At 52.7% G+C, this 25,089-nt stretch overlaps 1 protein-coding gene across 15 annotated transcripts in view; it reads left to right on the forward strand.

Moving 5' to 3' along the window:
* Positions 1–25,089, forward strand: part of KMT2D (lysine methyltransferase 2D) — a 110,026-nt gene that overhangs the window by 59,473 nt on the left and 25,464 nt on the right. For all 15 annotated transcript variants that reach the window (XM_083489722.1, XM_083489713.1, XM_083489720.1 and 12 more), the window contains 14 exons: positions 1,472–1,562; positions 2,186–2,421; positions 4,221–4,294; positions 4,933–4,983; positions 5,517–7,277; positions 10,229–10,405; positions 10,556–10,704; positions 13,103–15,267; positions 16,752–16,875; positions 17,060–17,150; positions 17,302–17,365; positions 18,459–18,691; positions 20,320–23,328; positions 24,036–24,179. In XM_083489722.1, the coding sequence (XP_083345848.1) occupies positions 1,472–1,562; positions 2,186–2,421; positions 4,221–4,294; positions 4,933–4,983; positions 5,517–7,277; positions 10,229–10,405; positions 10,556–10,704; positions 13,103–15,267; positions 16,752–16,875; positions 17,060–17,150; positions 17,302–17,365; positions 18,459–18,691; positions 20,320–23,328; positions 24,036–24,179 (8,369 nt within the window). The remainder of the gene's footprint in view (positions 1–1,471; positions 1,563–2,185; positions 2,422–4,220; positions 4,295–4,932; positions 4,984–5,516; positions 7,278–10,228; positions 10,406–10,555; positions 10,705–13,102; positions 15,268–16,751; positions 16,876–17,059; positions 17,151–17,301; positions 17,366–18,458; positions 18,692–20,319; positions 23,329–24,035; positions 24,180–25,089) is intronic.

The raw sequence follows: 25,089 nt of genomic DNA on the forward strand, positions 1-25,089 counted from the left end.
ACACAAAAATAAATATCACATAAGTGGCGATGCAACATGAAAACCAGCTCAGCTTTCTTTCTATCTGCTCTGTACATTGTGACGTGGGACGCTGTGGTCTAAACCACTGAGCCTCTTGGGCTTGCTGATCAGAAGGTCGGCTGTTCGAATCCCTGCAATGGAGTGAGCTCCCATTGCTCTGTCCCAGCTCCTGCCAACCTAGCAGTTCGAAAGCACACAAGTGGCGGGAAGGTAAACGGCATTTCCATTCGTTTTGGTTTCCATCACGGTGTCCCATTGCGCCAGAAGTGGTTTAGTCATGCTGGCCACATGACCCGGAAAGCTGTCTGCGGACAAACGCCAGCTCCCTCGGCCTGAAAAGCGAGATGAGCGCCGCAACCCCAGAGTCACCTTTGACTGGACTTAACTCTCCAGGGGTCCTTTACCTTTTTACCTTACATTGTGATGTCCAAACTATTGGTGTTGGACTTAGGCAAACTATTGGTGTTGGACTTAGGCAGCCGTTATACTCAGACCTTTTCAATAATATCAGCCAGCCGTAGCTATAGTACATCGCTAGGGCTGGTAGATAGAAAGAAGTTATTTCAACTTGGCTAGTAAATAGGAAGCGGGTATTTGCATGTGGTATATGAGAATTTTATTCAAGTAACCAGGCAAGGCAAGTTTTTGGGTGGTTTGAGTGGTGGTGGTTTTGTTGCTACATCATAAGTGTTCAAATGGGTTGTTTGTTTTTTGCGGGCTTTTTAGCACTTCAGCCCAAAGCACCTGCACTTTGTGTGCTTGGAAGCCTTCATTTTTTGTGAAAGGGCTGCGGCTCGGTGGTAGATTGTGTGCCTTTTGTACCGACGGTTCCAGGTTTGATCCCCGGCGGGACTGGCGACACCCCCTGCGTGAAACTGCTGCCGGACAGAAAGCAGTGTGTCTGGGGTTGTGGGTGTTTTGGTGCGCTGCCAAAATAAGCTTGAAACAAGCCTTGAAGCACGGCCTTGAAACGCATCCTTGAGGCACGCTTGGCAACATCTGCTTAGCAACCAGAATTCTGGCCGGCCACAGGTGTCCTTATCAGGGCTAGTCTGGAGGAGGAGAGATTCAGTAGTGTGAGAAGCAGTCAGTGATGGTCCATGTGCCTGCCAGAAGATGTGAGGTGTCCGTGAGCCTGTCGCTCTGGCCGGATGCCTGAAGGGAGCAGAGATCTGTATATCGCTCTGCTTCTTATTTTATACGTAGACCCATTGCGCTATATGCAACTTGTAAATAATAAAAGACTTTAGAGGAGAATTGGGAAGGTGAGGGTGTTATTCCTGTCTTGGGAATTCACCGGACTCTGCTGCTGCGAAGATGCAGGGAGACTTTCTGAGTCGCTTCTGCTGAGACGAAGAAAGGAACCCGTCGAGAGTTTGCAGCTCGCATCCGAACAGTGGGGAAGCACCTCTTGATTCCAGCTCTGTGATCCATCTCTTCTTGTTTCTAGGTGGCGCCGGGGTCTCCCTTGGGCCCCTTCAACCCGCTGTGCCGATGGAGACCTACTCAGGGGTTTGCCAGTCCCCATTTCTTGATAGCAGGTAGGTCACCCGCACTGGCGTCTTCTCTCTTAGACCACCGGCGGTGGAGCCCTCTGGATGTTGCTGGGCTCCAACTCATTCTTGATCTTGTTTGTGATGGCTGGGGTGGTGGTGGAAGTTGGGCTCCAACCGCACCTGGAAGGATTCCCCCCACCCCTTGGGTTTAGGCACTTCTTCTATTCCATCCAAAGAGACGTGGGTGGCGTTGTGGGTTAAACCACAGAGCCTAGGGCTTGCCGATCAGAAGGTCGGCGGTTCGAATCCCCACAACAGGGTGAGCTCCCGTTGCTCAGTCCCAGCTCCTGCCAACCTAGCAGTTCAAAAGCATACCAAAGTGCAAGTAGATCAATAGGTACCGCTCCGGCGGAAAGGTAAACGGCGTTTCCGTGCGCTGCTCTGGTTTGCCAGAAGCGGCTTAGTCATGCTGGCCACATGACCCGGAAGCTGTACGCCGGCTCTCTCGGCCAATAAAGCGAGATGAGCGCCGCAACCCCAGAGTCGTCCGCGACTGGACCTAATGGTCAGGGGTCCCTTTACCTTTACCTATTCCATCTAGCCGGTATCCCTGAACCTTTTATCCAACACGCCTTGTTTCTCTCCTTCCTCCCCCCTCGCCCATGTAGGGAGAGGAGTGGCTTCTTTAGCCCCGAGCAGTGTGAGCCAGAGAGCCCTTGGGCCAGCAGCTCTGCGGCGTCCACCCCCACCACGCCCACCACGGAGGGGGAGAGCGACGGGCTGTCGTACAACCAGCGGAGCTTGCAGCGCTGGGAGAAAGATGAAGAGCTGGGAGAGCTCTCCACCATCTCGCCCGTCCTCTATGCCAACATGAACTTCCCCAACCTCAAGCAAGACTACCCAGGTGGGTAGCTCTTTCTTTTTCTGTTTCTCTCTCTCTCCTCCCTGTTTAGAGAAGTTTTTAATGACTGACGTTTTAATCTATTTTTAATCTTTTGTTGGAAGCCGCCCGCAGTGGCTGGGGAAACCCAGCCAGATGGGCAGGGCATAAATAATAAATTATTATATTACAGTTATACCTTGGGTTACAGACACTTTGGGTTGTGTGAATTCGGGTTGCGCACCGCGCTGAACCTGGAAGTACCGGAACGGTACTTCTCGGTTTTGGTGCTTTCGCAGAAGCACTAAATCGCACTTTGCACATGTGCAGAAGCGCTGAATTGTGACCCGCGCAAACGCGGTGCTGTGGGTTGCAAACATGCTTCCCGCATGGATCATGTTTGCAACCCGAGAGTCTACTGTATTATTATCCCTCCCACTTCCTCCCCTGTGGCATAACAACAACAACAACAACTTATTTACAGTGGTGCCTCGCAAGACGAAATTAATTCGTTCCGCGAGTTTTGTCTTGCGATTTTTCTCGTCTTGTGAAGCACGGTGTCGGGAAAGTTTTGGAAAAGCTTCAACAATCACCAGAGTCTTTAAAAACCTCAAAAAAGGCTACCACACCGCGTTCTATGAGTTGCTCCTCGAAGTCAAGTCGCAACTGTATTAACGGTGTTAAGAAAAAGGAAACAAACTTGCAAGACGTTTCCGTCTTACAAAGCAAGCCCATAGGGAAAATCGTCTTGCGAAGCAGTTCAAAAGACAGAAAACCCTTTCGTCTAGCGAGTTTTTTGTCTTGCGAGGCATTCGTCTTGCGAGGTACCACTGTATACTCCGCATATCTGACTGGGTTTTCCCAGCCACTCAGGGTGGCTCCCAACAGAACATTAATAATAATAATAATAATGATGATGATGATGATGATGATACTAATAATAATAATAATAATATATAAAAGCGATAGAACATCAAACATTAAAAACTTCCCTAAACTGTGACATCTGATGGGAGGGCGTTCCACAGGGCGGGTGCCACTCCCGAGAAGGCCCACTGCCTGGTTCCTTGTAACTTCGCTTCTCGCAGGGAGGGAACCGGCAGAAGGCCCTCGGAGCTGGACCTCAGTGTCTGGGCTTGAATGATAGGGGTGGATATGCTCCTTCAAGGCTGTTTAGGGCTTTGAAGGCCAGCATTTTGGCGGCTACTCCCAGTCACCATTCTAGCTGCCTAGTGGCCTGTCTTCCTGCCTCTCACTCATTAGAAGTCTGTGATGCTCTAAAGAAGACGCTTAGCCAGTGAGGGCGGTGGTATGTTCTGCGGCTCTGCATAATAATGATTATGATGCTATTATTTAATATGCTGCCCATCTGACTGGGTTTCCCCAGTTACTGTGGGCAGCTTCCAGCACATACAAAAACATAACAAAACTTCCCGATAAACTTCCCTGAACAGGGCTGCCTTCAGATGTCTTCTAAAAGTCAGATAGTTGTTTATTTCCTTGACATGTCAAGGGAGGACGCCACTGTTGAGAAGGCCCTCTCGGTTCCCTGTAGCTTCATGTCTCACAGTGAGGGAACCGCCAGAAAGCCATCGGAGCTGGACCTCACTGTCCTGACTTGATGATGGATTTGCACAGATTTGCATGTGGGTCTCAAACAGTCTTGAAACCACACTGGCCTTTCTAGAAGCTTCTGTCTGTCACTTTGCCTTCTTTCCCTCAGCTTTATATCAAACCGGTGTTCAAAATTTCTGGATTTGGAAGGTCTTGGGCCTGCATGTAAGCCTCGTTCTCTTTCCTCCTTTTTCCCCATCCCTCCGCAGATTGGTCCAGTCGTTGCAAGCAGATCATGAAGCTCTGGAGAAAGGTGCCGGCCCCAGACAAAGCCCCGTACTTGGTAAGTGGCCCGTGAATACAGGATTCAGTTTAATTTCAAGGGGATGGCCTCCTGTGTGTAAGAAGAAATAAATTAATTCACACTCTGCAAATTACTGCAAGTCACAGTGTCCCGTTGCATCAGAAGTGGTTTAGTCCTGCTGGCCACATGACCCAGAAAGCTGTCTGTGGACAAACGCCGGCTCCCTCGGCCTGAAAGCAAGATGAGCGCCGCAACCCCATAGTCGCCTTTGACTGGACTTAACCGTCCAGGGGTCCTTTACCTTTTTTAAAGTTACTTTTATCTTATACATTGGTACCTCGGGTTACAAACGCTTCAGGTTACAAACACCGCTAACCCAGAAGTAGCACCTCGGGTTACCTCAGGATGAGAAACGAAATCGCGTGGCGGCAGCAGGAGGCTCCATTAGCAAAAGCACGCCTCAGGTTAAGAACGGTTTCGGGTTAAGATCGGACCTCCGGAACAAATTAAGTTCGTAACGCGAGGTATCTCTCTATGTAAAATCAAAGTGAAATGATGACACTTTTTTTTTTTTTTAAAGTGGCCAGTTATGTGATTTAGGAAAGGAGCATTGGTCCAACCTTGGGGTGGGGCCGTTTTTCCTGTCATCCTTTCTCATTTTGGGTTTTTCTCTGCAGCAAAAGGCCAAAGATAACCGGGCAGCCCATCGCATCAACAAGGTGCAGAAGGTAAGCCAAGGGCAGTGGCGTAACCGGTAGGTAGGGTAGCGCAGGCTGAGCAGGAAAACCCAATGGGGAAGCTGTGCCAGAACCACCATGTAATTGTCTGTGGAACTAGTTCCTGTGCCAAGAAAAATCCAAATTATTTGTGCTGCCTTCGTGTGTAGGATTCTTATGCGATAGGTTTTCTTGTTAATCAGTTCAGAAGCCTTGATAGCAGAGAGACAGGAGTAAGAAATACATACGTGAGATTTAGTCTTTAAAGGGGCCCTCAAGATTCTTTGCATTGCTGCAACAGACTAGCACAGGTACTTTTCTGGAACCCCTGTAAAGAGGGCAGAAACTCTTGGTCCTCTCTGAGGTTCCTTTGGGTGCATCTCAGATGCCTTCCCTCCTGTCCCTGAGGACAGAATATGTCCCATCACCTGTGCCTCCTCTTTTCACTGTGTGTTTGTGTGAAGGTGTCACCAAATGGGTGTCTTGTGTGCCCGGGTGTTGACGACGCCCTTTTGATGCTCCGCCTCCTCCTCTGTCTTTCGCAGCAAGCCGAGAGCCAGATCAACAAGCAGACCAAAGTCGAGGTGCTGCGCAGGCCAGACCGGCCGGCCCTACACTTGCGCATCCCGCCCCAGCAGGGGGCGCTGCCCACCGCAGCCTCCCAGCCGCCTCCTCCGCCTCCACTGCCCCCTCCTCCTCCCGCCGCCTCTGTTCCAGGGCAGCCGCTCTACGTCAGCAACGCCGCAGCTCTGCCCAGCGGGTCCGGCGGCGTCGAGTCGCCCAGCGAGCTCTTCCTCAAGCTCCCCTCTTCTGCCGCCAGTGCCCAGCCCCCAGCTCCAGTGCCTTTGCACGAGCCCTATGGCGTGGCCTGCCCCCCGCCGGATTCAGGTTTCCCTTCTCCCTCCTCGGTGGGCCAGAGCCCGACAGTGCCTGCTGGCTTCGCTTCGTCGTCGTCCTCCTCGTCCTCCTCTTCCTCCGGACAGTCTCCGCTCCTGCCGAACCCTCGCCCGGCCCCGCAGCCTGGGGACTTCCAGCCCACCCCTCCGGGGACCCCGAGGCACCAGCCCTCCACGCCAGACCACTTCCTCAAGCCCCGCTGCCCCACTGGGTCCTTGGAGAACCTGTCGGTGCCCGGGAGCCCTCAGCGGGCTGCCCTCCTGCTCTCGCCTCCGCCTTTTGGGGAGCTGAAGAAGGGGTTGGACATCAAGAAGGAAGAGGCCGGGCCGGGGATCTGCTCCCCCAGCTACGGCTGCAGCTACGGCGACTCGCCGTCCGGTGCTCACCACCTAGCCGAAATGAAGGCTCCGGATGTTTTCAAGGCCCCGCTCACTCCCCGCCAGTCTCAGGTCGAGCCGCAGAGCCCGGGGTTGGGGCACCGGCCTCCCGACGCCCACCCTCTGGCCGCATCTCCCCCCAGCCAGGCTGACCTCTACCGCCAGTCGCCGTACCCGGACCCCTACGCTCAGCCTCCCCTGACGCCGAGGCCTCAGCCCCCACCCCCAGAAAGCTGCTGTGCCCTGCCACCCCGCTCCTTGCCCTCCGACCCTTTCTCACGCGTCCCCGCCAGCCCCCAGTCCCAGTCCAGCTCCCAGTCTCCCCTCACGCCCCGGCCACTCTCCAATGAAGCCTTCTGCCAGTCCCCGGTGACCCCCCGCTTCCAGTCCCCGGACCCCTACTCCCGCCCCCCTTCACGGCCACAGTCCCGGGACCCCTTCGCACCCCTGCACAAACCCCCTCGCCCCCAGATGCCAGAGGCCGGCTTCAAGCCCATGCCCGGCTCCCATAATACCCTTGCCACTGGGGGCTTCTCGGCAGGGCCGCCCTCCTCCGAAGCCCCCCCTAAGCCTGGCCCACAGCCCCAATTCGCTCGCTCCCCTGGGGCAAGCGTCTTCCCGAGCACTCAGGCCCAGCAGATGCGCTTCACCTTCCCTCCCAGCGAACCGCTCAAGAGCTCCCCTTCCCACGGCATCAACAGCCATTTTGCCCCCGGCAAGCCCCAGAGCACAAGCTATGTCTCCTCGCCGGGGTTCCACCAAGCTGGGAGCCCCCTCGGCCCCAGCAAGGGCACCGCAGACTCCTACAACGTCTCTCCGCTGCGCCCGCCCTCAGCTCTGCCCCAGCCGCCGCCACCTCAACAAGATGGCGCCTTGGCCTACCTGCCGCGGACAGGCCTGGTGCCTTCAGGCGACAAGAGGGAAGAGGGAGCGGTCGGAGCCGCCAACCGGGAGCTGCAGGAACTGCCGGCCAGCCAGGAGGGGACGATGGGCAGCAATGCCACCCAGACAGAGATGGAGAAAGTTCGGCAGGTAAGCAGGGCTGCTACTTGGCTTCAGGTACAATATGATACGATAATCTGTATTGTCATTGTCCCATATAGAACAACGAAATTGAAAAAAATCTACAGCAGACATTCAAAAACCAACAAGCCTGCCAGCCTGGTTAGCCCCTTAAAAACTCTGATACCCCATAACTGAAAATGGGAGAATCGGGTGCTTAGAATGCTAGAGGAGACAAAATAGGGTTTTGTTTTGTTTTTAAAATTATTTTATAATAGCAAATGTAAGAGAAACAAACAAAACAAAGGATAGGTTTAGAAAAAAATTACTATTAAGTTAATTTGGAGGTGGCATTTAGTACCAGTAAGAGTAACTCAAATAAACCAGGAATATTCTGTGTTATGTTGGAAGGGATGCCAAGAAACCGGACCTACCGTACTTCGCAGTGTATAAGACGAGGATTTTTTTATTTTAAAATTTTGTTTAAAATTGGTGGGCGTCTTATACATGGATAGTGCATTATTGTCAATTTACAATGGGGTGGAAGGTTCACAGGCCAGGAAGAACTTGCTCACAAATTTATCGACAGCTGCACGAGTTATTATAGCTAGGCAGTGGAAGGGGCAAGGGAAATATAAAATGGAAGAATGGTATAAAGAGGGGCGGGATATAGCAGTTAATGATAAATTAACATGTGCTATTAAGGCAAGATGGGGAATATGCGGGAGAAATGATTTTGAGGAGATGCAGAAGGTATTTGTAGAATCTGTGCTGTTAAAATGGAAAGGGGTCAAACTATCGCAAGAGGTGTTGAAATTTTGGGAGGCTGGATAGTTGCGATGGAATGGTGTCTTGTGGGTGGGGGTGCACATTTTAATTTATTTATTATTACTACTTTGTCAAAATAAAAAGTAAAAATAATAAAAGGGAAAGAGAGAGAAAATAACATAAAACACAGTCAGCTCACATTAAGAACACAATGACCACCAATACATCCATCTTAAATTAAACAGGTAAGTTGGCGTAAGCCCTTCAGATGTCCAAATAGGTTATTTCCTGTAATAGAATAGGGTCCCAATAGAATAAGTAGACGTTTGGGAGCGAGATGGGGAGTTCATGGGAGAGGTAGGCCCATGCCTTGTAGCATCCTTTTCCCTACAGGGGCAGGCCTGATCCTGGAGCAGAAGTTGGGCCAAGGCCTGGATCCTGAGAACATTTTGATGTCTTGTGATATCATTTCCTAAAGCAGCCAACCCTTGAATGCAGGCCAGCGTTGCCCTCATATTGCAGATTACAGGAACTAGTGCTGAGAGGCCGTCTTAACTACAGTGAGCTTACCCAGTTTTTAGCTAAGGGCAAGGTTCAAACCAGGGAGTGCCCAGCTCACACTTTGGGTGCTATGCCATGCTAATCCTCCAATGGGTTGTCACTAGGTTCCGTCCCTAAATCCTAACGACGGCAATGATCTGAATTTGGTTATGGTATATAATATTTCATTCATTGCATCTTAAATGATGATGATGATGATGACTGACCTAGTGACACAGAGTTCTTTGTGAAAACAGCTGAGCTTCATGTTACATCAACACATTCAAGTGCAGTTGTAGGATCGTCAAACGCCATCGATTTGACACCCTTTTATCAGAGTCTCCCACACTTTCCCCAGCCATTTTGGTTTTGAAGGCATCTCCTTACATTTCCAGCGTCTCCTTACATTTCCAGCAAAAACCATTCTAGCTCGTTCATGACCACCCCATGTTTCTTTCTAGAAGCTAAGGGTGCAAACCTAATCCCACTTAACATGGGAGTGAAGCTCCCTTGAAGTCAGTAGGACAGCACTCTTGAGTAGCCAGAGTCCTGATCGCACAGTAAATCTGGTGTAACGTTTAAGAAGGCCCAGAAATGCATTAACATTAGTAAGGGGTGATTTTGCTTGAAGTTGTACAATCATTTTTTGCAAAACACGTGATGAAAGTTTGGTAACGTGGCAACCACATGTGGAAGCAGTCTGCTTTTTTTGGCTTCTTTTTTTTTGCACCGTATTAACAGTTGCTACTGTCCAGCTTTTGAAATCTTAAGTTCAGAGGTATTAAGTGCCATCGCATTGCCATTTTCATACCATTCCCTCTCAATGTTGAGCTCGCAGTAAACTGAATTCCTGGTCCCTAAATAATACCTCAGAGAAACGCGGGTGGTGCTGTGGTGTAAACCACTGAGCCTTGGGCTTGCCAATCGGAAGGTCGGTGGTTCGAATCCCCGCAATAGGGTGAGCTCCTGTTGCTCTGTCCCTGCTCCTGCCAGCCTAGTAGTTCGAAAGCACGTCAAAGTGCAAGTAGATAAATAGGTACCGCTCCGGCGGGAAGGTAAACGTCATTTCTGTGCGCTGCTCTGGTTCGCCAGAAGCGGCTTAGTCATATTGGCCACATGACCCGGAAAAACTATCTGCGGACAAATGTCAACTCCCTCGGCCAGTAAAGCAAGATGAGCGCTGCAACCCCAGAGTCCTCCGTGACTGGACTTAACAGTCAGGGGTCCCTTTACCTTTAAATAATACCTCACACCTGCAGCACTATTGCATATTAAAGCAGAACATATTTTAGAAAAGATCTGCATGCATAATCAGTTTTTAGGAATATGTCGGATTCCTGAGAAGTGGATGTTTTCTGACTTGTGTGATTGACTAAATTGTTTACCTAAACATTTCCATAAACCAAAAAACTGAATACAGAACCCTGGAGTCCTGGCTCTTTGACCACTTGCACACTGCAGGCCAGACTGGCTATATATTACGATTTGATTTACTTGCACCCTGTTTGGCTTATAGATCCTGCCCCTTCCCATTAATCCTTGCTTGCCTAGCCTGTGCTTATTTTCCTTTGTGGCGCCACACTTTGGGCCGCCTTGAAGTACAATCCGGCTGCCCCTTTTGAGACCCTCAGACTAACGGCCTGCTCCCTGTCTCTCCGGTTACCTCCCATCAGCGGCAGAGACTCCGCGAGTTCCTCATCCGCCAGCAGATCCAGAGGAACAACTTGAGGCAAGAGAAGGAAACTGCAGCCGCAGCGGCCAACAACGCCCAGGCGTCGTGGAACCCTGAGGGTGGCGGGCAGGCCTTTGAGCAGATGAACCGGAGCATGACTCCTTATCCAACAGTGCAGGTAACGCGTGAGGCCGGGGCATATTATGGGTTTCTTAGAGAGGCCCCCTCCCTCTACCTCCCCACCCCCACCCCCCCCCAAAAAAAACTATGCTGTCAAAAAAGCAACTGACATCCACTTGGGCCTGTCTTCCCTTCTCCCTTTTCCCAGGACAAAGGAATGCTTGGCAGCCTGGGGGGCACCCCAGCGGGGAGCAAACTTCCCAGTGGAGTGATGGGGCAAGGGCCCTACGTGCAGGACGAGCGACTTGCCCGCCCCCCTCCATCAGCGACCCCTTCTACCATGGATATCAATGGCAGGTGAGTCGCGTGGTGCCATTTAGGAGGCCAGACTCCAGGGGCTGGATAATCGAGGACAGGTTCTCTGTTGGTGTGCGATCCTCTCATTGAGACCTTGCTCTGACCTGTTTTACGGTGGTACCTCTGGTTACGTACTTAATTCGTTCCGGAGGTCCGTTCTTAACCTGAAACTGTTCTTAACCTGAAGCACCACTTTAGCTAATGGGGCCTCCTGCTGCCGTCGCGTTGCCGGAGCACGATTTCTGTTCTCATCCTGAAGCAGAGGTCTTAACCCGAGGTACTATTTCTGGGTTAGCGGAGTCTGTAACCTGAAGCGTATGTATCCTGAAACATATGTAACCCGAGGTACCACTGTATCGCTGCTCAAATCTTCCATTCTTGGGCAAGGTGATTGAGCGTGTGGTTGCTGAACAACTCCAGGCACGCCTGGAGGATGCGGACCATTTGGATCCCTTCCAATCGGGGCTCAGGCCTCATCATGGGACTGAAACTGCCTTGGTCGCACTGGTTGATGATCTCCGGCGAGCTAGGGACAAAGGTGAGAGTTGTTTCCTAGCTCTGCTGGATCTCTCAGCGGCCTTTGATATAATCGACCATAACATCCTTCTGGACCGTCTAGAGGGGTTGGGAGCTGGGGGCACTGTTATACAGTGGTTTCGCTCCTTCCTCCTGGGCCGTGTTCAGAAAGTGGTGGTGGGGGATGAGTGTTCAGACCCGAGGGCCCTCACTTGTGGGGTGCCTCAGGGTCCCGTCCTCTCCCCCATGCTTTTTAACATCTATATGAAGCCGCTGGGAGAGATCATCAGGGGGTTTGGGCTGGGTGTTCATCAGTATGCGGATGATACCCAGCTCTACCTCTCTTTCAAATCAGAACCAGTGAAGGCGGTGAAGGTCCTGTGTGAGTACCTGGAGGCGGTTGGAGGATGGATGGCGGCTAATGGATTGAAGTTGAATCCTGACAAGACAGAAGTACTGTTCTTGGGGGACAGGGGGCGGGCTGGTGTGGAGGACTCCCTGGTCCTGAAACTGTGCCCCTGAAGGACCAGGTGCGTAGCCTGGGAGTCATTTTGGACTCACAGCTGTCCATGGAGGCGCAGGTTAATTCTGTATCCAGGGCAGCTGTCTACCAACTCCACCTGGTATGCAGGCTGAGACCCTACCTGCCCGTGGACTGTCTTGCCAGAGTGGTGCATGCTCTAGTTATCTCCCGCTTGGACTACTGCAATGCGCTCTACGTGGGGCTACCTTTGAAGGTGACTCGGAAACTACAGCTAATCCAGAATGCGGCAGCTAGACTGGTGACTGGGGGCAGCCGCCGAGACAACATAACACCGGTCTTGAAAGACCTACACTGGCTCCCAGTACATTTCCGAGCACAATTCAAAGTGCTGGTGTTGACCTTTAAAGCCCTAAACGGCCTCGGCCCAGTATACCTGAAGGAGCGTCTCCACCCCCATCGTTCTGCCCAGACGCTGAGGTCCAGCGCCGAGGGCCTTCTGGCGGTTCCCTCATTGCGAGAAGCAAAGCTACAGGGAACCAGGCAGAGGGCCTTTTCGGTAGTGGCGCCCGCCCTGTGGAACGCCCTCCCATCAGATGTCAAAACGATAAACAACTACCTGACATTCAGAAGACATCTTAAGGCAGCCCTGTTCAGGGAAGTTTTTAATGTATGATATTTTAGTGTTTTTTTGGTTTCTATGGAAGCCGCCCAGAGTGGCTGGGGAAACCCAGCCAGATGGGCGGGGTATAAATAATAAATTATTATTATTATTATTATTACTGTATTCACCTGAGGCAGATTAGATTCCCATGCTTTGCTTGGAAACAAAGGCTGCCTGCAGGAGGAATTCCTCTGGAGCGTGTGTACCGTTGATGAACAAAAAGTGACAGGCCCCTGCCCCAGAGAGCTTACAGTGTTGGCCGTGACAGAAGGGAAAGGTGACAAAGGGCTACCCTAAAAGATCAGAACTTCCCCAGAGCAGAGTAGGCCAGGTGGTTGACAGTAGCTCAGGGAACTTCACTAAAGGTTACAAGCGATAGCTTGGTCAGTAGAGCATCTTAATCTCAGGGTTATGGGTTCGAGTTCCACATTGGGTAAGAAGATTCCTCACCGCAAGGGGTTGGACTAGATTACCATCATCCTTCCCAACTTTTCAGTTATTTGATTCCGTGTGCCTGACAGACTGTTGTCTTGGAGCTGGGAGGCGCAATTGCAGGCCACGTGGCCTTACTTCAGTAGGCAAATGTGGTTTGTTTGGGAAGGATGTCCCCCTTGTGGTTTTCAAGCAGCGTGGAAAGTGGCCTTCCGTCAGAAGTGATTATGAGCCACCTCTACCTGAAAGTCCCCACTTGTGTCCCCTAGCTGACATTTCTCTCTATTTGTTCCTTCCTCTTCCAGGTCTTCAGTGGCTGCCGCGCAGCCATTTTATCCCCGCGGTGTCTTCCAAGCCCCGTCTCCACAACAGCAGATGTGGCAGCAGCAGCAGCAACAACAACAACAGCAGCAGCAGCAGCAAGCTGTGTCCATGCGTCTCTCTGTCCCTTCGCGCTTCCCCCAGCCCCCCACCCAAGACTTGAGCCGGCAAGCCCTAGCAGGCCTTGCCCCACGCCTGCCAGGCCCTGGAGAACAGATTCAAGCCTCAGGCGGGGCTCTGGGAGCCCAGTTCATTGAGCTGAGGCACAACATCCAGAAGGGAGTTCTTGGGAGCGGTGCGGGGCCCACCTTCGTCCAGCAGAACCCACAGGCTCGAACCAGGTTCTTCATACCTGGGAACGACGGTGCCAGCCAGGCTTTGAAATCTCCCGTTATGCCCATGCAGGCTCCTGTCCTGGGAAGCCAAGGCCTGCAAGCCCAGAAGATGTCTGTCCCTATATCATCCTCTCCTCAGCAGGCGGCAGAGATGAGCAACAACCACCATCCCCACGCCAAGGCTGTGTCCCAGTTGATCCTGCCCCCGGGAAACTTGGAGATGCAACATATCCCACCGCGACCGCTCTCCTCATCCGGCCCTAAAGATGTGCCCATTACCTCAGCTGCCACTGACGCTGCCCCAGCTGCTGGCAGGAATCAGCTAGGCCTGGCCGGCAGGCAGCTGCCCTGTGAGGTGCCGGTGGAGCCGGACTTAGACGACGACTTTGATTCCCACAAAGACCTGGAGGAGGACGACGACGACTTGGCCAACTTGAGCCTGGACCCGGACGTCGCCAAAGGCGACGACGACCTGGGGAACCTGGATAACTTGGAGACCAACGACCCGCACCTCGACGACCTGCTGAACGGAGATGAGTTTGACTTGTTGGCCTACACCGACCCGGAACTGGACACCGGGGACAAGAAGGACATCTTCAACGAGCACCTGCGCTTGGTGGAGTCGGCCAACGAGAAGGCCGAGCGGGAAGATCTGCTGAAGAAGGAGCCCTCGGCCGGACCCTACCTCAAGGAAACGCCCTCAGCCGGCGTTGGGAAGCCGGGTGAGCCAAGGACGCCATCGTTGCCCAGAGATGAGGTGCCCAAGGCGAAAGAAGGGCTCGGCCTGCTCCACGTTCCCTGCCCATCCTCTTCCTCAGGGGTGCCACCGCCCTCCCCCATCCTTTCAACACTGAAGGCCCACAGCGACGTTCTGGATAGCAAGCTGGTCAGCCTGCCGGCCGATATCAAACCCAAGATAGAGGAAGGCTGCCTGAAGCCGTCGCCTTGCCAGTTCAACACTGGCGCCCCAGAGAAGCTTCCTATCAAGTCTGAAGGAGCCGAGAAAATGGCAGCCACCTTGGCGGTCAACGTCAAGCCCGGCCAGGGCCTCATGAGCCCCGGCGGAGTCCGGCTGGGCATGACGTCCTTCCACAGCAACAGCCACGCTTCCATCTCCGACAAGGTCCTCTACGGTGCCCCCGGCCGGCCGCCGCTGGTCCCCGTGCAGATGGCCAACGCCGGCAACTCCATCCTGGAGAAGTTTGAGCTGGACGGAGGGCCCCTGAGCCTGGCCAACGCTCAGCAGCACTCTCCGGCCGACGACCTCGACAAGATGGAGAGCTCCCTGGTGGCCAGCGAGCTGCCTCTGCTGATCGAAGACCTGCTGGAGCACGAAAAGAAGGAGCTGCAGAAGAAGCAACAGATGTCGGCCCAGATGCCCGGGGGCTCCCAGCAGCACCTCCAGGCTCACACCATGTTGGCTCCCCCTCCCCAGTCCCACGACGGGCAGTTGGCGAGCTCCCAGCAGCAGCTGCAGTTGGGCATGGTGGCCAGGCAGCAAGGGATGGTGGCCAGCCAACAGCTGATGCAGCAGCAGCAGCAGCAGCGACTGGCTGGTCCCCAGCAAAGTCAAATCCTGGCCCCGCATATGGGGGTGGCTCAGAACCAGGCCCATATGCTTGCCGCCCAACATAGCATCCAGGCAGCGCATGGCCAGCAGAACCAACAGCAGGTCTTGGCCCAGAAGCCCATGCCGGGCGTCCAGCAGCAACAGCAACAACAGATGATGGGGCTCAAGCCGCAGCAAGTCGTGATGCAACAACAACAGCAGCAGCAGCAGCAGCAATTGGCTAACAGCTTCTTCCCAGATACAGGTAGGAGACGGCTTTTCTTCACCAGCCCCTTCTAGCTTGTTTTTACCAGGGCGGTGTGAGTTTTTATGGATGGGATTGAGTGGAGCTTAAAACAAAGGTTTAGGATTTGGCACTTCATTGACTGGCCGGGTCTGCCTGGAAAGGAGGACTCTAGATCAGGCCTAGGCAAACTCTGCCCTCCAGATGTTTTGGGACTACAACTCCCATCATCCTTTGCTAACAGGACCAGTGGTCAGGGGTGATGGGAGTTGTACAGTGGTACCTCAGGTTAAGAACTTAATTCGTTCTGAAGGTCTGTTCTTAACCTGAGGTACCACTTTAGCTAATGGGGCCTCCCGCTGCACTGCCGCTACGCGATTTCTGTTCTCATCCTGAGGTAACGTTCTTAACCCAAGGTACTATTTCTGGGTTAATGGAGTCTGTAACCTGAAGCGTCTGGAACCCGAGGTACCACTGTAATCCCAAAACATCTGAATGGTCGAGTTTGCCTATGCCTGCTCTAGATATATAATGAAATAAAAAGGATGTTTAAAATAACCTTTGTAAAAAAAAAACAAAAAACAGCAACAACCCAGAAGCTTTTCTTTTGGGAATTATAGGAACAGAACTACCTAAAATTTATAGAAACTTATTCATGTATGCTGCTACAGCGGCAAGAATGTTACCCGCCCCAAAATGGAAAGAAGCAGAGGTCCCAGCAAAGGAAGAATGGGTACAAAAACTTATGGAATATGCAGAAATAGTGAAACTTACCGGAAGAATAAGAAATCAAGATAACATTTTTAAGAAATAAAAGAATGGAAATGGTTTATTGAATATTTACAGATAAATTATAAACAGATAAAAACATTGCTAGGATTATTGTAAGAAGCTGCAGTTTCATAAGTGTATATATTTAAAGAAGATGAATGAGTAAATTAAGTTAATTTGGATATGCAGAAGATATGAAAAACAAATTTAAGGAACCGCTGAAAGAGGGAGAAGAAAGTCAAGTTTTACAAATGATTGTAAAATTAGTGAAATGTATAAACTTGAAAAGTACAAAATAAAAATACGTAAAATGGAAAGAAGGACTCAGGGAGATGGAGGCTGAGTAGTTTGCATCTCCCACAGATGCACCAGCCGTTGACCTGAAGCAGTGTTTCTCAGGCTTGGTTCTCCTGCTGTATTCCGACTACAGTTCCCATCACCCCTGACCACTGGTGTTGCTAGCTAGGGATGATGGGAGTTGTAGTCCCCCCCCAAAAAAAATCTGGAGGCCTTAGTTTGGGAAACACTGCCTTAAAAAGGAACTGCGCAGCCATGAACACGTTGGCTCACTGGTAGCCTTCCTCCTGGTTGTGCCTTGGCCCCACATTCTAGGAGATTATGGTTTCAAGGGGCCAGCTGTGTGCTGGCAGATCTCACGCAGCAAACGAATGAGTGTCGGTTGCGAAGGTGCCATGTCTGGCCTGATCACTTCTCGATCTCCTCCACTCTCACAGATCTGGATAAATTTGCTACTGAGGACATCATGGACCCCATCGCCAAGGCCAAGATGGTGGCTCTGAAGGGTATCAAAAAAGTCATGGCGCAGGGCACTATTGGAGTGGCTCCGAGCATGAATCGGTAAGTAGCCAGGGCAGGAGGCCAAGGAGCTTGGATTATGTGTAGTTTGCTTTTTCTTTCGTTTAGCTCAGAGGGCCTTGCTCCGGGAGGCTCTGGATTTAAGGTTTTCTGGAGTCTGCTTCTCAGGCCAACACTGGCTCCCTTCATTCTGTTCCCCTTCCTCCCCCCGGCTTCCTACTTTCAGGCAACAAGTCTCCTTGCTGGCTCAGAGATTGTCCGGAGCGTCGTCTTCATCTGAAATGCAGAACCACATCCTGCCTGGCTCTGGAGGACAGGTGAGCAGGGATTTGGCAGGCCCTCTTCAGTTTCCCCACACTTTTTTAACGGATGGGTTTGGGGAGTGCTGGCTCTTTTGGTTATGGGAATGGGGGGGGGAGTGTGGCAGGTACCACTGCAGATATTCTGATTCTTTCAAATCCCTTGCAGGAACGGAGCAATGACCCAGCACAAGCTCGACCAAACCCACCCACTTTTGCACAAGGTGTCATCAGTGAGTAGTTGGCAGTAACCAGTCCTGAAAGGGCTGTGGTGTTGCTTTTCCTTGGGTAATGCTCCTGCAATACTTCCTGCCCACCTGGGCTTTTTGCATACATAGCTTCATAAGCCATCTATTCCAGATTGCTTAGATCTGGATTAAGGACTTCCTCCTGCTTCCAATCACAATTCCTAAACTGGTGGCGTTTTGCTGACAGCAGAGGGTGAACTCTGTTCTCTTTGTTAGTGCTTTTTAACCACCGGGCAGCTTTGAATAATAATAAAGAACAGATAAGTTGTGTGTGTTGTTGAACGCGCAAGAAAGTACAGTGGAACCTCGGTTTTCGAACGTAATCAGTTCCGGGTGACGGTTCGACTTCTGAAACGTCCAAAAACTGAAAGCAGAACCCTCAATACAATAGGAAAATTCAAAATGGAAGCTACGTGGCACGTTCAGCTTCCAAAAATCGTTCAAAAAACGAAGCAGTTACTTCCGGGTTTTCGGCGTTCGGGTTCCGAAATGTTCGTCAATTGAGACGTTCAAGAACCGAGGTTCCACTGTAGTTGCGTTGCAACAGAGAGACTCTGAGCTGCAGCAGATGCAAGCTCCCATGTTGCAGGCAGGATACTGTAGATTGCATTCCAGGGGCGCGTGGGTTGCTGTAGTCATGCATGGTGAAGAATTGTTGGCGAGGCTGGTTCTGTGATTGGGTGAAAGGTTGAAGATGTGCCTTTTGTGGCTCCAGCACAAAATTGGGGGTGTCAGTGGAGGTTATTGGGTTCTTTTTGTTTTGATTATATATTTTGATCTTTTATATTGTCATTTTTTCTTGCAAACCACCCTGAGAGTATAGGGCGGCATACAGATTTAGTAAAAAAATAATAAAAATTTATCCGTGGGATGCAAGTTCTGCAGAATCTCAAAGTCTGAGGACTGGAGGGCCTTGCATAGCCTTTGTGGGCTAGTACAGAATTTATTAAGTGCCAGAGGCAAGGCGTTTCAACTTTCCCCCTATGTCTGCCAACGTATATGGCCTGACCTGTCTTGTGTGTCTCCAGCATCCAAAAACCAGTGTTTCTCATTCCCCTTCCCCCACCACTCCCCCCAGATGAAGCTGATCAGCGCCAGTACGAAGACTGGCTCCTCCATACGCAGCAACTCCTCCAGATGCAGCTGAAGGTGCTGGAGGAGCAGATAGGGGTTCACCGCAAGTCCCGCAAGGCCCTGTGCGCCAAGCAGCGGACGGCGAAAAAGGCCGGCCGGGAATTCCCCGAGGCTGATGCTGAGAAGCTCAAGCTGGTGACAGAGCAGCAAAGCAAAATTCAGAAGCAGTTGGATCAGGTAAACCACCCAGATTAGCTTGTGTCAGTTTTAAGTCCAAAGGCCACTGCTCTTGGCATGACCGAGAAAACTCAAAAGGGGTCTGTGGAGGACCGGAGGACTCGCAATAGTGGCAAAATGAACTCCATCCTGCAGTGGTTTCCTGCCTCTTCCCGAGTGATGAGATGCTGGGAGGGAGAGAGTCAGGTCTTGCATGAGCACAGGGTGCTGGAGTCGGGGAGGTGCCAAGGAAGAAATCATGTGGGTGGCCAAGGGTAGCATCAGCAATTCAGGACACTGGTGGCGTTGTGGTCTAAACCACTAAGCCTCTTGGGCTTGCCAGTACGAAGGTCGTGGTTCGAATCCCCGCGAGGGGGTGAGCTCCTGTTGCTCTGTCCCAGCTCCTGCCAGCCTAGCAGTTTGAAAGCACACCAGTCCAAGTAGATAAATAGGTACCGCTGCGGCAGGAAGGTAAACAGCGTTTCCGTGCGCTCTGGCTTCCGTCACAGTGTCCCGTTGTGCCAGAAGTGGTTTAGTTACGCTGGCCACATGGCCTGGAAAGCTGTCAGTGGACAAATGCCAGCTCCCTCAGCCTGAAGCAAGATGAGCTTCGCAACCCCATAGTCACCTTAACCATCCAGGTCAGGAGACCTGGTAGGGATGGAATATCCACCTGGGGAAAGGGTTGGGTGGGAGAGATTGGAGGAGTCTATCTGCTCTGTGCAAGTTTCTGTGCATTTTATGCTTTGGCAGAAATGTTGGGTCTTAAGAAGCATCCAAGTATCCTGAGCTGTCCAGATTCCATTTTAAAAAAAACAAAAAAACTTGGGGAAGAGCTGTAGGTCTGCGGAAGAACATCTGCCTCCCCTGCAGGAAGGTTCCAGATTCTCCCCCCCCCCCAAACATCTCCATGTGGGGCTGTGTGAGACTCCTGCCTGAATGGGAAGCCCCTGCCCACCAGTCAGTGTAGAGAATATTTGGCCAGATGGACCCAGTGGTCTAATTCAGGCGGGGGAAAGCAGATTCCCACGTTCCTGTGAGTTTCCAATTCTTACAAAACATGCTTTTGCTGCCTGAACTATAGGGCTGGGCTGGTTTTCAGCATCACGATGTATCACCAGCTAAAGATCTCAATACAGTGGACCCTCGGGTTACATTACCTTCAGGTAACGTAACTTTCAGGTTGCAAACGCGGCAAACCCAGAAGTGTATACAATCATTTGCACCAATTAAGATGTCTGGATGTGGACTTTTCTGGGTACATACGTACCCCCGGTATGAATTTTCGTATCTGGAGGGTCCACTGTATATCACACTGCCTGATAAAAGGATGGAGACATTGACGGGCTCCACGTTTTCTCCTGCATCGTGATTTTTGCATAGCGTGCGCACACATACACACACACACACCATGATTTGCGATATTTTGCCAAGTCAGAAATTATGAAACTGATACCATGATCTGGACTTCAAACCGGTTTTGGGCGGTATTGTTATAATAAAAAAAGGGCTCCCTTTCCCTTATGGGGTGTTCCGGAGCCCGTATAGAGTCCTTAAGTGGGTTTCCTATCGGTAGGAGAAAACAAGCCAACCCCTCCTTGTTGTTTGCTGTGCTTACGTTGCCTCTGCTACCTCTTTCTCTCTGACAGGTTCGGAAGCAGCAGAAGGAACACACCAACCTCATGGCTGAGTACCGCAACAAGCAGCAGCAGCACCAGCAGCAAAGCTCCGCCGTCTTGGCCCTCAGCCCCTCGCAAAGCCCCCGCCTGATGGCCAAGCTCCCCGGCCAGCTCCTCTCCGCGCACGGCCTCCAGCCAGGGCCGCAGGGCCTAGCAGGCCAGGCCGGCTTGCGCCTCCCTCAGGCCGCCGCCATGGCTGTGCAGCAGGGCTTGCCCTTTATGGGAGGGCAGCAGCAGCAGCCATCGGGCGCTTCGGCCCCCAACAGCTTCTTCTCCAGCAACCGCCTGTTGCAGGAGCGGCAGATGCAGCAGCAGCGGCTGCAGCTGGCGCAGAAGCTGCAGCAGCAGCAGAACCTCATAGGGCAAGTGTCCATGCAGCAGCAGCAGCAGCAGCAGCAACAGCAGCAGCAAAGCCACATGGGACAAATGGCAATGCAGCAGCAGCAAAGCCTTATGGGGCAGATCTCGGTGCAGCAGCAGCAGCAAAGCACGATGGGTCAGGTGGGCTTGATGAGCCAGCCCCCGCCTCCGCCACCCACTCCCCAGCCGAGCCAGAATCTGCTCTCCAAGCAGCAAGGGCTGCTGGGAAACCAGGCGGGAGTCCTGGTCCAGCAGCTCTCTCCGCAGCAGCAGCAGCAGCAGCAAGCCATGCTGGGACACTCAATGCTGCAGCATCAGGGCATGATGGGGCACCCGGCTTCCCAGAGGCAAATGCTGTTGGCCCCACAGCAGCAGGGGCAGCAGCACCGAGTGCCTCAGCAACTGGTGCAGCAGGCGCAGGGCATGATGGGGCATCGGCTGCTTTTGTCACCGCAGCAGCAGCAGCAGCCAGGGCTTCTCGGGCAGCAGCAGAGGACATTGCTGAGCCAGCAACAGCACCAGCCGCTCCTGGGCCAGGGGCCGGCTTCCCAACAGGGCGCCCTGAGCCAGGGGCCGGGCGTGGGCGCCGACCCTCTCCAGCACTTTGCGCAGCACGGGTCTCTGAACCAGCAGCTGCACTCCTCGACTCAGGGAATGCAGCCAGCCCAGCAGCAGCAGCAGCAGCAGCAGCAGCAGCAGCAGGGGTTGGCTGTCAAGGAGCAGCCAGGAGGGCCAGAAGGCGGCACGGCCATGCTGCCTCCCGAAGGGGCGGACGGTGCATTGCAACAGCAGCTAAGACCCCACATGGTGGGCCCAGAGATGGGAGGGCAGCTGCAGATGAGCACGCAAGAGCAGCAGCAGCAGCAGGGGCTGAGCGGCCACGGGACTCCTCTTCCAGAGCAGCCGTCTCAGCTGATGCTCCAGCAGCACGGGGAGCAGCAGAAGCAGTCAGCTGAGCTGGGGGGCCAAGCCCAGCACTTGCTCTTGGGCCCCCAGCAGCAGAACATGCTGGGCTCCCTGCAGCTACGGATGCAGCAGCAGCAGCAGCAAAACAGCCACTTGCAGCAGCAGCAGCAGCAGCAGCAAAACAGTCACCTGCAGCAGCAGCAGCAGCAGCAAAACAGCCACCTGCAGCAGCAGCAGCAACAACAACAACAGAACAACCTCCTCCAGCAGCCATTGCGTTCTCACCTGCCTATAGACGGCATTCTGCAGCAAGAGCTGTCGCAGCAGCAGCAGCAGCAGCAGCAGCAGCACCATCGAGATGCAACTCAGGGCCCCCACTTGCTCAACCAGCAGATGGAGCAGCAAGGCCAAGTGCAAAGGATGATGGGACAGAACCTGGAGCAGCCTTCCAAAGGTTTGATGGGACAGCACCACCTCCAGCAGCAGCAACAGCAGCAACAGCAACAATGCCTTCAGAGCCCAGCCGGGCCCTCGAAAACACCGGGGCTGATGATGCAGCAGCAGCAGCAACAACAACAACAAAGCATGATGGTGCAGCAGTCCTCCCCGCAAGGCCAAAGCATCCTGTCCAGCCCTGTGATGGGCCAGATCCGTGCCCAGCTGCAGGGCGTCATCTCCAAAAACCCTCAGCTGCGGAACCTGACTCCGCAGCAGCAGCAGCAGCTGCAGGCCCTGCTAATGCAGAGGCACCAGCAGAACCTGCTGCAGCAGCAACAGCAGCAGCAGCAGCAGAACCAGGCGCTGCGGCAAGCCAGCCCCTACCCGGGGCAGGCGGCCCCAGAGCAAGGCCAGCAAGCTGCTCAGCACCTCTCCCTGCCGGGCGCTGCGGGGCAGCAGCCGCAGAGGCAGCCGCCCCTGGCGGTCTTCCAGATTCGTCCGGACCAGGGTTTCAGTGCCTCAGTGGAGCAGCAGCAGCAGAGGGTCCCGGTGAGCCAGCAATCCGCTGTCTGTCCCCAGCAGCAGGGGATGGTGAGGCTCCCCACCCCTCAGGCTCCCTCTGTCCCCTTGAGCGTTGCCGGCATGGCATCTGGGCAGCAGACGCCACTGCAGGCACAGCAGCACCCGAGCCCTCCAGAGCCAAAGAGACCGTCTCCTTTGCTCTTGGCTAAAAGCCCTGAGCAGCAGCCGCAGCAGACTCCCACCCAGAGGCACCAGCCTGCTACTCCCAGCTCCCTGCTGCTCTCCACCCCAACACCCCCAAGCGCAGGAGAAGCGACTCCCGGGATGTGCAGCCTCCGAGACTCCGAGTGCCCCACCACCAAAGAGGCCGCAGAGACCGGCACGGCCAACGGGCAGGCGGTGGAAGCTGCTTCTCCCTTGGCAGGAAGGGTGCCCCCACCGCCAGGAGACCTTCCCCTTGTTTGCATCAAACAGGAGCCCAAGGAAGAAGCCTCCCATTGCGCCCTGATGAGCGGAACCCAGCCCGTCAAGCGGGAGGCGAACGGGGACCCTGTCTCGGCCCCTGCCGCCGCCGTTCCCGCGACCACCAACAGCCTCACCCGCACCGAAGCCGGACACCTCTTGCTGCAGAAGTTGCTGCGGGCCAAGAACGTCACTCTTGCGACGCAGCGCTCGGGCGACGTCAACGGGCATGTGGATGGCAAGATCACCGGGGCGGAGGGCCGGTTGCAGCCGGTACCAGATGTGCGAGAGGTAAGAGTGCAGGGAAGGAGGAGGAACGGCGGACAGGGATGTCAGAGGGGGCGTTGGGTTGGATTTCACTTAGGAGGGGGAGCATTCGGAAATAAATCTAACAACGACAACAAATAACTCATTATTTATACCCTGCCCCTCTGGCCGGGCCTCCCCAGCCACTCAAACATTAAAAACTTCCCTAAACAGGCTGCCTTCAGATGTCTTCTAAAAGTCAGATAGTTGTTTATTTCCATGCCATCTGAAGGGAGGGTGCCACTACCGAGAAGGCCCTCTGCCTGGTTCCCCATAACCTCACTTCTCGCAGTGAAGGAACTGCCAGAAGGCCTTTGGAGCTGGACCTCAGTGTCTGGGCTGAACGATGGGGGTAGAGACGCTCCTTCAGGTATAAAAGGCTGAGGCCACTTAAGGATTTAAAGGTCAGCACCAACACTTTTAATTGTGCTTGGAAACGTCCTGGGAGCCAACGTAGGTCTTTCAGGGCCTACATTGCCAGCAGTCTGGTACGATCCATAATTTCTCCACCTCAGTGTGCATATAGAGTGGATCAGCTTAGATTTGGAGGTGGATCTCCACTGGGAGGATTAGGAATCTTTGATAACTCCAGGCACAGTAGGCGTCAGATCCCAGGCAGCAATGCAGAAATTCACTTTTCCTCTTGTCTCTTTTTCTCTCCTCCTCTCCCTTTTTTGGGGGGTTCCCTGCAGGACGCGCTGGCAGCCAAGAAGCCCCCGCCGCCGAAGCCCAAGCGGTCCCAGAAAGCTGGGGAGCGAGTCGCCAACTCTCGCAAGAAGCTACGCAAAGAGGATGGAGTGAAATCCAATGAGGCCCTGATGAAACAGCTCAAGCAGGTACTCTGCGCTATGCAGCTGCTGTGGGAGGGCTGGGTAGCCTTTAAAAAAATAAAATAAAATAATTGATTCATTGGTATTTATTCATAGATACAGTGGTATCTTGGTTCTCAAACTTAATCTGTTCCGGAAGTCTTTTCCAAAACCAAAGCGTTCCAAAATCAAGGCACGCTTTCCCATAGAAAGTAATGCAAAACAGATTAATCCGTTCCAGACTTTTAAAAACAACCCCTAAAACAGCAATTTAACATGAATTTTACTGTCTAGCGAGACCATTGATCCATAAAATGAAAGCAATAATCAATGTACTGTACTATAAAGAAGACAGTATTGTAGATGATAAAAATTAAAATTATTTTTTTCTCTTACCTGCACTGATGATAGTCATTGTTTGGATGGGGAGGCTTTTATCCATTTCCGCAGTCACACAATCAATCAATCAGTAGCTGAAATGGGTTCCACACAGTCACAAAAACAAAGTAACCGAAAAAGCCTCAAAAACAAAAACGCAAATTAAATACCAAAAACAAAAGTGCCAAACTTAATCTGTTCCGGAGGTCTGTTTGACTTCCGAAATGTTCGAAAACCAAGGCGCAGCTTCTGATTGGTGCAGACCCCCTGGAAACAATAGCCGACAGCCGCATTGGATGTTCGGCTTTCGAAAAACATTCGAAAACCGAAACACTTCCGGGTTTTCGGAGTTTGAGAGCCAAGGTGTTTGAGAACCAAGGTACCACTGTATACGAAAATACCTGCCCATTACAAAGTGTCTTTTTGTAATATTCTAAGGTGAGACAGCTACTTAAGTCTTTAAAAAAGAACAAAGTTGGAAAGAAGAAGAAAACAAGAAAAGGATAGACCTAAAAAAAAGAGAAAGGGGAAGAAAGGAAAAACTACAGAAGGGAAAGGG

Source organism: Podarcis liolepis (genome assembly GCF_965112155.1).
Source record: "Podarcis liolepis genome assembly, chromosome: 2".
NCBI lineage: Eukaryota > Metazoa > Chordata > Lepidosauria > Squamata > Lacertidae > Podarcis > Podarcis liolepis.